The following is a 14,687-nucleotide window of genomic DNA, read 5'->3' on the forward strand; positions in this document are numbered from 1 at the left end:
CGTATAATTTAATCATTTTCGGTTATTAATTCGTGTGCCTGTTTCAGTCCAGCGACTGTTGAACTTTGTTATTTATATTTATGAGTTGTTTCCTATTTTACCGACGAAATTACTGCAATGTAATCTACGAATGAAAATAAGAAAGAAGCGATATACGAAGCGTGTTTGTAAACGCTTTGTTGCGAAGTGCAGGCGAATATTGCATGCGGGGAGAATACGTGTGTAGCGACGGATTCTGTGTTAGAGAATACGGAAGGTCGATTGTGTTTACTTTCCGAGATCGCCAGACCTCATACCACTTGATTTCTACTTATGGGGAGCTCTGGAACAAAACGTGAATAGCACAGAAGCGACTACACACGAAGAATTAATGCAACAAATTAATAACTCGGTTGCTGAAATGCTGCAAAATTCTTAAGAAATACAGAATGTAATAAATTCTGCGTTGCATCAGTGCCAATTTGTATTAACCGTGGGACGTAGCGACTTTAATAGTGATTATGTAAATGTGATTAAAGTAAACACGATTGACCTTTTAAATTTTCTAAGACCGTATACATATTTCAGTTATACTCGATATTTGTTTATAACTTTGTAACAAAGTGTTTGTAAATAAATTTTAGGCAACGTCTGTTTTTATTTCCTATTTATAGGTTATGCTCCTATAGCTTTGCTGGCAAAATAGAAAATACATGTTAGGTTATGTGTTACTCTGCGCTTTTCTTCATACACACTATGCTATCTACATATTCTTTGATTCGTGATTAATCCTATCTGAGTTTTAAAAAATGTAAGTAATATTTCTAAATAATTCACAAGAGGAACATTATGTTAACATAAACAAAGTAAACCTGACTGACTTTTGAATTTTCTAGTACTATACACGTATTTAGGCTATAATTATATAATTAAGTGTTTAAAAACAAATTTTAGGCAATGTCTGTTTTTATTTCCTATTTATAGGTTATGCTTCTATAGTTTCTTAGCAAAGTAAGAAATATTCTGCATAAAATAGAAAATGCATGTTAGGTTATTTGTTATTCTGCGCTTATCTTTATACCTATTATACTATCTTCATATTCTTTGATTCATGATTAATCTTACCTCGGTTTTAAAAAATGTAAATAATATTCCTAGATAATCTCTAATGTAATATATTCTTTTATGATAGTAATCATCAGGCGAGAAACATCATGTTAACGTAAAGAAAGTAAATCTAGCTGACTTTTGAATTTTCTAGTACTATACGCATATTTAGGTTATACTTATACAATTAAGTGTTTGTAAATAAATTTCAGGCAACGTTTGTTTTTATTTCCTATTTATAGGTTATGGTCCTATAGCTTCGTTGGCAAAGTAAGACATATTCTGCATAAAATAGAAAGTACATGTCAGGTTATGCGTGATTCTACGCTTATCTTTATACCTACTATACTATCTTCTACATATTCTTTGATTCGTGATTAATGCTACTTTAGAGTTAAAAAATGTAAATAATATTCCCAGATAATCTCCAATGTAATACATTCTTCTATGATAGTAAGCATTAGAAGTAAACCCAGCTGACCTTTGAATTTCCTAGTGTGATATACATATTTAGGTTATAATCCATATTTCCTGTAATTGTATAATAAAGTATTTACAAACAAATTTCAGACAATGTCTCTTTCTATCACTTATTTATAGGTTATGCTTCCATAGTTCTACTGGAAAAGTCGGAAATAAAGTTTATAATAAAGAAAACGTATCTAGTCGTATATACTCTTTGCCTATATTGCCTACTTATTCTTCGATTCACGATTAAACCAGTCTAACCTTTAAAAGCTTTAAATATTCCCACATAACCTCAAAAACGTTGCAGTCTTTCCCCCCATAAAAGATTTACTTTCAACAATGCGTCCACACCGAGAGCAACGTGGCTCTAACTTCTTTTCCGTTAACTGGCAACGTCGCGTCTGCGAGTTGATTCTACATCTAGATGCAGATTGCAGATGCAGTGAGAGGTTAATCCGCGGACTCTCAATTTTATATGCTTTTCATGATGCTTTTTTTTTTTTCTTTACCCTTTCGTCCGCCTCTCTTTCGCATTAATTACAGTCGACGTCATACAGACCAGACGTATTTGATACGAACGTGTTCCACGCGATATTTCCCTCCCTTCGCGTACCAGGAGGCAAATAAAATAAGCATGCATAATTATCTTTATTGAGCAAATAACATCTCGCGAAGAAAAGGAGCCTAGCTGAAAAGCTGATTCGCCCGCGAACACGTAAAACAATCGCCGGCTGTTCCTATGCTCTGGCCCATTGAAATTGTTACCCGCATCCGTACACCCGTTATACGTGTGCTTGCCGCGATTAAAATGTTCCAATGCGCTTACGTTACATACTAGCATCGATCAAAAGGCGGGCACTATCACAGAGGCCTGTCGGACAAAGCGTTTGACAAAATAAAACTGACGAGATGCCGTTTCGTTGCTCGGGACGTAGCTTAATGCCCCCTGATGCGCGAAGTTCCTTTCCCGTTCAGGTCGAATAAAATAAACGACACTTCACGGTAACGCAATTCCGTTTCAATTTTTTCCCCGCCTTTTTCCACCGAGCCTATCCTACGTGTCGGTACCGAGTCGTGTGAATGAATTCTTGCGACACTAGATTAAATTATGCATTGCTCTACGTCTACTCTATATGTCTAATCACCGTGTCGAGTAAAGTCCTAACTGGACTTATTAACTATCCGTGTTTTCCGAATCGTCGATCAAGCCATTTGTCTGATCAGCATCGAAGAGAGAAAAAGGCCATTTCGAGATACGGTCCCTTAGGAGGCCTAGGTCCCTTAAGCGTAGACGAATAAGAAGGATAAAATGGAGAATTACCTGCCGAATAGAGGATGCCAAAGTTGCGACTCATCGGGCGAGCTGGCTGTGGAGCTGACTTCCGGTTCCTGCTTAAGTAATCCGTTCCTTACGCTGAGCAACGGTAGATAAGTGGTGGATCTTCGGCTACTGGACAGATCGATCGGCGCGGGCATTAGCGTGCCGATTGGTTTGCAGCTGAGCTTGGGCCTCGTTTGCAACGCGTGTTTCGTCCCGTTGCTCGCGTGACCGGGCCCTTTGTTAGTGCCGTTGTTGATTCTTGGATGCGACTGTTGCGACCTGGAGACCGGACCTTCGCCGTGATCGAGGAAGTACTGAAGATGAGCCAGGTATATCACGAATAAATCGGTATCTCTGTCGGGATCCGGCCTGGTGAGTACCTCTGGTAGCCTGAGTTCTGGTCTCGAGGCCAACAGTTTGGGGATTTCAATGGCCGGCGCTGCCGCGAGACCTGGCAAGCAGTCCCCTGGTACCAGGAGGGGATCCGGAATCAGATGTCCGGACGTCTCGATCAATTCTCTAAGCTGACTAGCAGGATCCAGAAGCTTGTCAGTGCTACTGGACGTGGCACAAGACTCGTCCGTAGCGTGCACTCGAAGCTTGCCAGAGGACTTTTGATAGGAACTCGATTGGTTTTTGTGTCTACCGACCGACCACTCGGCAGACATTGGTCTCTTGGGTGTGGCACGATCCGTCACGAAGTACGTACTATAGATATCACCACTGGACATTGGTCTGCCCGAGTTCCTCATCTCCTGGTTATGCACGCTTAGTCGTTCTTGAAAGCTTCTGTTTCCTTTCCTATTTGCGCTACTCCTTTCAACGTCCTTCGTGTGATCGGCACGGGTAGGAAGATGATCACTGGGTACCTGATCGCAGCGATTAGAGATCTCCTTCTGCTTCTCGTAGTCTCTCACCTCCAGCTGATTCGGCGACGACAGGATACCCTTCAACGTTAAATCGTTCTTCGCGTCCTCTGAACAGGACACGGAACACGGAGGACTAGGTAGTAACCTCTCGAGGTACGCAGAAGAGGGCCTCCTGGAAGCCGGAGAACATGGAATTCCACTTGGCTGCGGCGATACAACGGTGCCACGAGTTCTCAGTTCCTCGAGGACTTGCTCGTCGAAATGTTCTACATCCTGATACTTGCATTTCGCTTGGGCCTCGCTATTTCTGCTCGAGCTAATCCAGTGAGCCTGATTTTTCGTGTTCTCCAGAGGAGTCTTACGATCCTCCGGGTTTCCCAGAGTTTGCCTGTGGAAGTAGTCCCTGTCGGACTCGTAGGCTAACGAGTCGGCTTTCTGTCGCCTCAAATCCTCCAGCACTTGCGAATCGCAGTCGTCCTCGTCTTCCTCCATGTCCCTCTCATCCTCGTCCTCCTCGTGGGGAAACCTGTCCAACTTCGATTCGTCCGCGTAAGCCTCATTCTTGGGAAAATTCACCGTGCTCTCAGGAGACTCGACGCGTGATTTCGTGCTCGGTGAGGTCGAATGGTTCGCGATTAACTGGGAATTTCGGTATCGATAACTAGGGATTATAATCGACAAACCTGGAAGGTTCTTTGGGGACGCGGTGCCTTGAGTTTCCGTTACGGAATCCGCGTTCTTTAGCAATCTCTCCACGCATTCCGCTTGAGAATCAGGCGATCGGCTAGAAGACGATGCCTTCGACGCTGGTCTAGTCAACGACATCGCCACGTTCTTCGTACTCTCCGGTGTATGAGTTCTGGTGATGGAAACCGACAGACCTGGCGTATTCCTCAGTGCGTTTAGAATCTTCGAGCTATCGTTATAGTCCATTTTCACCGGTTCTCCAGGTTCGTCCGGTCTCTCCTCTTCAGCTTCTAACTGCGTATCGTCGACGACGGGCACCACGTTTTGCCACTTTGAATTCGATTTACACTTTGGTCGATTTCCAATGCCACCGTCTGCTTCGGCGATCTTGCAAGACTTCGAGTCCGAACTGCTATTCTTTATGGAGACGATGATCACGTCGTCCTTGACCTGAGGTTTCTTCTCTTCTTCGCTTTGCGTGTCGTAGTTGGCGAGGATTTTCTCCTCGTGTATCTCTATCTTATCATCGGAAGTATCGTTCACGAGGTTGCCAACGAGGTTCCCTCGCTGATAGCTGGAGATCACGTCTATCCTCGAATGTTCCTTAACCTTATTCGATAATTCCATGAGTACAGTTGCGTTAGAATCTTTGATTTTGCTCTCACTAGCTTTACTATGGAGGTTCTCGCTGAGAACCTCGTACGTTTTCGTCGAGTCGACGGGCAGATCGGCGCTAGGTGTATCGGTAGCTAGAACCGGCGAGGCCGTGACATCGATCATGTTCAATATGTCCTGAATGCCTGCCTTGTTCACGTGCCTTCTTTTTTCATTATCTACCGCTGGCTTCTCTTCAGCGGCGATAACATCATCCTCGTTCTGCCCCCTCTCGTCTTTCCCCCGCCTCTGAAGGACATTCTGATGAACGCCCTCGGGCAATTGAGAAAAGTGTAGCTGTTCCAGCACCACTCGCGGTTGGAACAACTTATCTTTCTGCAGCCTTTCGAGGTTGTTTCTCCCGTTGCCGCCTTCCACCTCTTTCTCCAACCTATTCTCTTCCTTCATCTCGTTTTCATTCTCATCGTCCTCTTCGTCCTCTTCCTCCTCCTCCTCTTCTTCCTCCTCTTCCTCCTCCTCTTCCTCCTCCTCCTCGTCGTCGTCTTCCTCCTCTTCCTTCTCCTCTTCATCCTCGTCATCCTCTTCCTCATCATCGTCATCGTCGTCGTTCTCGTCGTCGTCAGAGCATGGCACTCTTCTTCGGTCCTCGTCCCAGTTCGTTTTCATCTTTGCGTTATTGCGCATCTCTTCCAGAGGGAAACCATAATCTCGCCGATGCTTGCTCCTCCTGCTAATCTCATCGTAACTTCTCTTCTTTCCAACACCGTCTCTGCCGATCAGACCGTTGGTCCGGCCGTTTGCCAGCTCCTCCGCAGGGATACGTTGAAGATTCAACGCGAGGTGACCTGTCTGCTTGCCCGTGTCTTTTTCTTCGCTTGTGTCGGACGAATTCGAAGAGTTCGCGCTGCTGGTCTTCTGGCAGGTGACACCCAGGCCAGCCGAGTACATGTTGGACGCTGTCCTCGGTATTGAACGCCATCCCTGCGCCGTCTTCGTCAGCTTGATACGATTCCTCTTGTCGTAATCTTCGCATCTCACCTCCACGATCCTCTGTTCTCTCTGCGAGGCCCAGAGAAAAATCGGATTCACCTTCGGCCGTTTTTCTTCCGGCTCCTCCGACTGCTCTTCCCGAAGCTGCTTCTGATGTTTTTGATGATGGTGATGGTGATGATGATGACGTCTTTGACGACGGGGCGCTGTGCCCCGTGCAGGGGCCCCGCTCATCACTCCATCCAACGAGCGGTTATTACTCTGCCACCCGTCCACCGAGACGACTTCTTCTGGCAACTGTTCCTGTTCTACCAATCGCGTTAAATAACTTCTCAACCGGCCGGTCTACGTTGTATCTAAAACTGGTACTTAAAATATTTTCTATACATCGAGATCTCTACCTTAGATGACTCACGAGGGACAGTCTTCTTAGCCACGGTTACATCGCCCGATTGGTCGTTAAGCGTACTCCGTGATACCTCTAAACTACACAGCTCCATCTACCAAGTAATTAGCTCGTATCATGGGTGCCTGGGACTCACCCCGGCCAATTTCGACTCACCCTGAAGTCAATTTCTCACCGTCCATTAACAAACCAGTCAGTTTCGAGCAACCAACGATCGATCTTAAGGGCATTGACATTGTTGACCCAGCACTTCCGCGAGCCAGATCCACCGGACACATAGGCCACGCTCTTCCTACTCGACGTTTCCGTTGCCCCGGTGTCCACCGCTTGGCTCCTTATTCCTTTTTCCCTCCTCCTATTCCTCTTTCCTAACCTCCGCGATAAGAGGACCTCGGACGAGTTCGTCGACACTGGGCAAAAACAGAGGTCCGCGGTTTCACCGGTTTATCACCGTTCGGGATAACAACACCGGGATCGCGAAGGTGTCTGATCACCGATGCAGCAGGTCCACGACGTTCACCCGGCTATCGAGCCGCGATACAGTGCGAGAACAGAGGATCAGCTAGCTAGATTTTCATCGAGCTATCTACAACGTCGATTTGCATCGAGCTTGCGGCGTCGACTCCGTCGAGCTTACGGCTGGCAGCACTGAGTATGTTCGACCCATCGAGCTTCTCTCGAACCATTCGCTTCTCTCTCTCCACCGGCGCTATTCTCTCTCTCGCTGCTTACACGGTGGTTGCGCCGGCCTTGTCGCACCCTAAATCTCTCTCCTCGAAATTCTTTAATCCTTTCCACTGTCCCGACTTCGCGACTTCAAGGTCCGTTTCCAAGCAAGCGCGCTCTCTTCTCCCCCTTTTCCGCGAGATTTCTGCCCGAGTTGCTCCGACCACACTATCCTTGGCCATACACGAATCCTCCGCCACGAATTCGTGCCTGTCCAACAATTGTCATCGATGACATAACACTCTGAAGATCTATCCACCGGTTACATGTCGTTACGCGCGGAGTCACTGTCTGGGAGCTACTGTCGGTACCTCCTCGTTGCCTTCCACTTCGTCGCCGCCGCCCCCGCTCCATGGAATCGCGAGCCAGGGCCGAATCTAGCCGTGGCGCCCGAGGCTTGCTTCTCTAGCTCCTCTTCTCTCACTCTCTTCGCTAAAAATTATTATTTTTATCCGCTTTCCTATTTTTCTCGATCAACTTTGCGACTAACAACACATTTCGACTTGGTCAAACGCGAAATAAAATTTGAACGTAGAAACGATCGCAAGTTTCAATGGAAATAATTTGTTTGGTCACTTTCGCGGAGATCTTATACTCCTAATGTCGCAACGGATCTTATAACTCTAACGTTGGCTATTTTCGACTATGTCGGCTTCTTTGGTGTACGAAAACTGATTGAAATTTTAAATTTAGAGGAAATTTACTGGCAGAAGTTACATACATGTATCACTCGACTCGACGTTGCGACGTTCCATTGTTATAATAGTACAGGTTAATAATAAATTTTGAATCTTCTTTGATTTATCGGAATTAATTTTTTGGGTTAGGTTAGAAATATTTTGGGGAAGATATCGTAGTTTGTGTTTGGTATTGTTTAATGCGTTGTATTTCTATTCGTGTGATCCTTGAGCAATCGAGTTAAGGTTTATGCTCAAATTTTTTAAGTAATTCTGGCGGCGGACTAGACATTGTAATTTTATGCTTTGCAACTGTGTGTGTGGATAAACGCGTCGCAAGTTATTTATAAAGTAAAGTGTGTTTCCACATTTTCAACGTGAGATTCGGTCTTCTAAATTCTTTGCGAGAGAAGTAATATGACAGTGAAATACTATTTTTATACTCGATCAATTAATTAGTCGCAAATTATAATTTTTACTTACGTTCGTAATTAATCGCATCGAAAAATTGCATCTAACTGTTTTTATTAATTTCTACTACAGATTTCACGAAATTTCTGCAACAATCTAACAAAAAAATTTACGTAATACACTTTCGAGAAATTATTTTTCAGATATGAATATCTTGCTTTCCATATTAAACGATTAAATTAGCGAAATGTAGCAAATAAAACGATCAAGTTATATTTCGTAATGGTTTAGTTTTTAAATTAATATCAAGTTATTTATCGTATAATAAAATTTATCTGCAAATATTTTGTTACATTTGACGCGAGTCTAACACGGGGCGACAGGATGCACGGAGCCAGCACTATCGCGTTCTTACCCCTCACCCCGAGATAGCCAGCTCGCGGCCGGAGCACCGACCATGGAAAGAGACCGAAGGTACAACGAACGAGGACAGACGCAGAGGAAGAGAATGGGATAACCTGTGTGTATATACGGGTATACAGAGTGTACCGAAGGTAACTTCGATTACAATGGTATCAACGATTTTACCGGCATTAAAACAAAGAAAAATCCTGCCGATTAAGCCGCGTGTTATCAACAACCCTTTCTTCTGTCGTTTTAAATCGTAATTTCCGATAACGAGGTTCTCGCAAGTTTCTTAACATCTCACATGCGAGTGACAAATTAGCACAAGGTCGCGAGCAACTATTTCAAACGTTAAACGAACACTTTTGTCAATTCTGCATATCGGAATAACGGTTTGCATCGATAATTTTGCATCGTTTAAATTTATGCAATATTTAGGCGCTTTTCCGTGCAGAGTGGTTATGTGGAAGGAAAAAAAAAAGAGAGGAGCTCTGGTATTTTCTGGGCGAGAGATTTACCCGTGTCCCCGACGAGGAACTAGTTTTCGATAAACGAGCACCTCCTCGTTAAGTGGCTCCACGAAGGGGGCCGAAATCGTACTCACCCTATATCCCCGAGCGTTCGCGCGATAGAGAGGACCGAGAGGTCAAAGTGGAAGTGAGAGGGCCGTGCACGAAGAGGGAGTGGTGGGACAGAGAGAGAGAAATATTTTTATTAAAAGGAGGGAGGCGACTTAATGGAGAGAGAGAGACAGATTCGCAGCGCAGTACACCGTGTCGGATGCTGATGCTGCATTAAGCCCCGTTTGCACTTCCGCCCTTCCATTCGCGAGCTTCGATCCTTTCATATGCTCCCTTTGCGTCGCTGCCAGATTGTTTTCAATGATTTTAATTTTATAGAATATTCCTGACAATCGGTCTGAAAATAATCCGACACTGCGAGCATGCTACCGCTTTGTTGATTTTCTTTTTTTTTCCAGGACAGTTCGGTTCAGCAATTTTGAATGAAACGCGGCAGGGATTGGATACGCTTTGTAGGAGTAATAGCATCAGCCTGATCTGATGAACAGGAATTATGGGTAAAGAAAAAATAGACTTAGCGTGACCGAAAGTAAAAGATTCTTACACGAAATATCGCATTTGATTTATATGCGATAGAACGGATTATTTAATTTTCATTTTACAATGTCAAAATTTTATCTCCGTGTTTAGTCTATGAAAATAATTGTTTAATTAATATTAATACATGTATTACGTAGAATACGAATAACAGAAACCATTATTATTAACAAAAGGATTGCGGCAACAATTGTATTTACTATTAATTATTCTAAAAGGTAAATTAAACTCGAGAAATATAAATAGAAGTATAAATGCTATAAAATATACAATTTTCACCAAACTTTTAATACAGACTTCTTTGGCTTACAGACTTTTATGTATTTTATGTACTCCTACGTATCAAAGAAGCTACACAGTGAAATCCACAATGCGAGGCCTCATTGTGCTGAAGAACCATCGACAAACAATGTTACCAAGAGGGGGCTGCGTGTCTAAGGACATAATCATAAAAGAAATTCTTCTAAATGGAAGCACTATTGACTCGGCAGTATTGCATCAAGTCAATGATATCGACGCGACGATTTACAATTTCATCATGTTGATACTCGAGATCTTATCGACTAAGCCGATGTATTGTCGAGGTAGAGAACGATGGACATTGTTAACTACGGGCTGTTTTTATCGAATGATGCTAGCCTTCCTCGTGTTTGTTCGCGACTTAAAGCAAACACGAGGTATACCAGCAAGGTCACGTGATGGACTTCGTCCAGGACGAGACGAGGGAGCATACATAGAAGGGAGACGTCACTGACCGTGAACGCACGCGAGACTCGCGACAATTTTGTCCACGGCATAGCAGGAACTCCGTGCATCGGCAGATAAAGCGGAAGAATGCGGCCTCGATGAACTTTGATTCGGGGAAAACGCGCCTTCTGCCATTTCCTAACCTAACCCTGTCCACTGGACGGTTGGAACGGACGGCGCAGAGCAAACTCATCGGGACGACTGATGTCTAAATACCCTGCAACGAAATATATCATTTTCCTGGGAAAACATTTGCTGGAAATATTTTCAAACCAACACGAATATATCGTTTTTGTTCGCAAAAAATCAATGTCTCCACCCTTTGGTATGACCACTGTTGGTAACTACGTCACATGAATGGCTTCCGCCAGGTAATCCCAGGGAGTGTTCAATTGACGAAACGTGCAGGAAACGTAGCTGGATTCTGATACTGGATTCAGTGATTTTGGATGTACGACGATTAAACGTGATTTCTTTTTGTTATTTCTTTCTTGGAGTTAAAAGAATTATATTGAAAGACGAGGGTTTAATAATGATTTAATTTGTTCCAAAACAAGGTATCTGAAACAATGTGTAAGAATAATTTGAAGGTAAATGTGTTAAAAATTGTTTATAGTATATATCTTTCTTTTAATTTTCTGAGAAAAAGCAATTAATTGTTCTTAGTATAAAAATTAATTATAATAATGTAATGATATATTTTTAGGATTGTCAATGTAATTAAATGCGAATCAAATTTATTCCATATATGGATTTTTAACCTTGAAACTGTCCAATCGGTACATTACGTAACGTGGTTTAAATTTATCAAAGGCAATTTGGACGAATTTAAAATAATATAAGAAATTAATATTAAGTACGACAAATATATATTTATTTGAAATGTTTTATTATGATAGATGTATTAACCCCGATGTATAACATTATAATGTTATAATTAATTTGTTTATTACAGGAATTAATTATTACAATTAATAAACGATATAAACTAAATAAACGATTGATTTATAAAGCACTAATTATTAAAAAATAAATACTCACATAAATCGCATAAAATACGAATAAATAACAAAAGATTTGAAGTTAAAACTTTTGAATGTTCTTGCTGAAATATTTATGTACAGCGATCTGTATTATCGACTGCTCGAAGTGCGAGATTCATGATGTTCTTTACTAGAGAGCACAATGGTTCGCTATCGTCCATCATTATTCTAAACAAAGTTGGAGAATATAATTTTACAAAAATATTTAACCAATAAAAAATTTGAAATGTGAATCAGTCGAACATTTATAAACTTATCGGAAGACAGATACGGGTTAATACGGTACCTAACATCATGGTTAAATTTATCAATGTTGTTCCAATATCTTGATCTTGTACATACAGAACAGTTCCTATATTTTCTTAGTAATAGCAAACAAGAATAGCGAATGAGACAAATTATTCATCTTCGTGTAAATTATTTTGGCATCGAAAATGTTAATATTATCAATAATCGTTAATATTAAAATATCTGAAAAAATACATTTATTAATCAACAATATTAACAATTTAATTTATCGAGAATAAATATAAATATAAAAGTAAATTATAGTATTGACATTTATGCATGATCATCATTCATTCCGGATGAGTGGAAAATTATAAATATTTATATTTTTTATATATTTATTATATTATATTATTATTATTATTATATTATATATTATTATACTATTAATGTATAATAAATTTATTATATATCTTTTCTATATCAGTTTGCAGGTTATGATCCACTTTTACAATAAATGAAATAAGTTTCTGAAAGAAAAAATAAGTTTTCAAACTAAAAAATAATTTTTCTAACCTATATTTACACTACTATCTTACAATTTGCTGTAAAGATATTAAAAAATAATTATATTATAAAAAGGTATTCAAGCATACCATTGAATCAGTAAGCATGATATTAATCAGATAATCTGATAATCTCATAATCAATCTGACATCATCGATCATAGTACAGAACGTCTAATGAAACCGTAAAAAATTCTCACATATATCAGATGTTCGTCCGATACTTCCTGATCGCTACAGGTGGTCTGGTAAAACTCTCTACTAGGTTTGGTACGCCCACACATTCTAAGACGTCATTGGATTTTCTCTGGTCCGACTCATTCCATTCTTTTAACTAATCCCATTGAACATAAACCGGTGGACTCCTCGCTGGTACAACTATTCATTGCGTCAAATGCTAAATTTGAATTTCATTCGACTTCGCAGAAATTTCGAAACACCAGTTGATACAGTCAATCGACGTGTCATGAAATCGGTAGAAATGCGTGAAAAGATTCGATTTTGAGCACCCTGTTCTTTACAAAATCAAATATTACACACGAATATTAAATAACTTCACAATTCTATAGAAAATATTTTCATTACTCACACTGTAAATTTATTTCACTACACAGTCAATAATAAAACAAAGAGAAAATTCCAATTCTTTTTCTATTAGCGAAGTGGCAGTAGTTCCTACAGATGGTAAAAATTTACAACTGTTAATTTCAAAAGTACTTTATACCTTTAATCTTGCGATATTCTTCTATTTTGTAGAATTGGTATACAGCACAACTACAGTCAATTTTGTTTTATTTTCATTTATAATTCCACCAGAACATTGTACATTTTTGCAACTGTTTCTCGAGTAAAATCTGTTTTATCATTCGAACGATATATTCAACTTTCTATTGAACACACGTGTTGACGTCAGAAATTGATTTCATGGAAAACATCATACACATAAAATGAACGTATTTAGGAATTTAACTGTATTACAAGATATCTATTGCCCATAACAATCGAACGAATCATTCAAGAAATCATTCAATCAATCAAGTTTTTAAATCACATCCATTTGAGGTTATATCGTTACTTTTTTAAAGATGTATCAATCATTTTCTTTTTTCACTATTACAAACACTTGTCTAGAATCAATTTTTAAAGTTTACATTCTTCGAAATATCCGCGTATTCCCCAGTTTTAAAATGTATAAAATACAAACAGAAAAGTATGCGGAAAGTTGCAAATAATTTACAAGCTTCCAAGAACTGTTTACTACACTATATCAACTGTACAATATGCTATGTATTCAGGAAAATACTAAGGTATGTATATTACTACACAAAGATATATTTTTTGTATTTATATTTAGAATAAATTTAGTTTTTCCTAAATTCCTATTTCCAAAAATTGTTTTTTTGGTTAACACGTTTGTTCTTCATGAATATAATCAATAAATTGTATATACTAATTATTTAATAAATAATTTTCGAAAAACTAAATTGTGACAAAAATTGAAATAATTATTATGGCAGAGTGATATATTACGATTAAAATATACATTATAAGGAAAATAAAGGAATATTTCGTTTGTTTACTAAATATTGCGAAATTATAAATAAGGAAACTAAAGAATAATTTTTTTGTCACAAGATCGGTGGTTATTTCATTCGTCGAATGGTGATTTAATATTTATAATAACATTTTTGCATTTATCGTGAAATAAACTATTCGTGAAAAAATAACGAGATAAGAAAACATCTAAATACTTCATTAATAAATCATAGTGTACACTGATATGACTAAAATTGGTAAGATTGATGTTCCCAGTAAACCTAACCTTGTCGTCTGCTTACAATATTTCTTTGTATGGATGAAGATAATTTATTTGCATCGATTGGTAAAAAATTCGTCAATAAGGATGTCTATTAAAACCGATAAAACAAACACGTGAATTTTTAAGCTTCGCGTCAGCCCTAACGATAAACCAATTCTAGTTCCTCTCTAAATTTATCGCTGGTGATTAATATCTGTAACGTGCTGCAAACTTTAAAAATCATACCATGATCGTATTACCTGCTTTGGATAGGATTTCCATGCATAAATTGAAAGTAATGTCATAAACTAAGAAAATACAAGGTAGTCACTATGTAACCAAAATTCAATATTATTATTTTTATGAACCATATATTTCAGATTCGTGAAATATAAGAAAGGTAACTGGCAGCGCGTATATGTTATACATAATAACATTATAGGTTATAATTTCTAATTTATATTATATTACCAATTATTATTATTTATAATATATTATTATGAATTATATTATATTATTAATTATT

At 39.5% G+C, this 14,687-nt stretch overlaps 1 protein-coding gene across 1 annotated transcript; it reads right to left on the reverse strand.

Moving 5' to 3' along the window:
• Positions 1-2,871: 2,871 nt before the first annotated feature.
• LOC108555054 (dentin sialophosphoprotein) lies at positions 2,872-7,458 on the reverse strand. The gene has a single exon (XM_017910542.1). The coding sequence runs from the start codon at positions 6,268-6,270 to the stop codon at positions 2,872-2,874; it is 3,399 nt and encodes a 1,132-aa protein (XP_017766031.1). The 5' UTR covers positions 6,271-7,458.
• Positions 7,459-14,687: the final 7,229 nt, after the last annotated feature.

The sequence above is a fragment of the Eufriesea mexicana genome, unplaced genomic scaffold (genome assembly GCF_001483705.2).
Source record: "Eufriesea mexicana isolate 0111107269 unplaced genomic scaffold, ASM148370v2 scaffold474474847, whole genome shotgun sequence".
Classification (NCBI taxonomy): domain Eukaryota; kingdom Metazoa; phylum Arthropoda; class Insecta; order Hymenoptera; family Apidae; genus Eufriesea; species Eufriesea mexicana.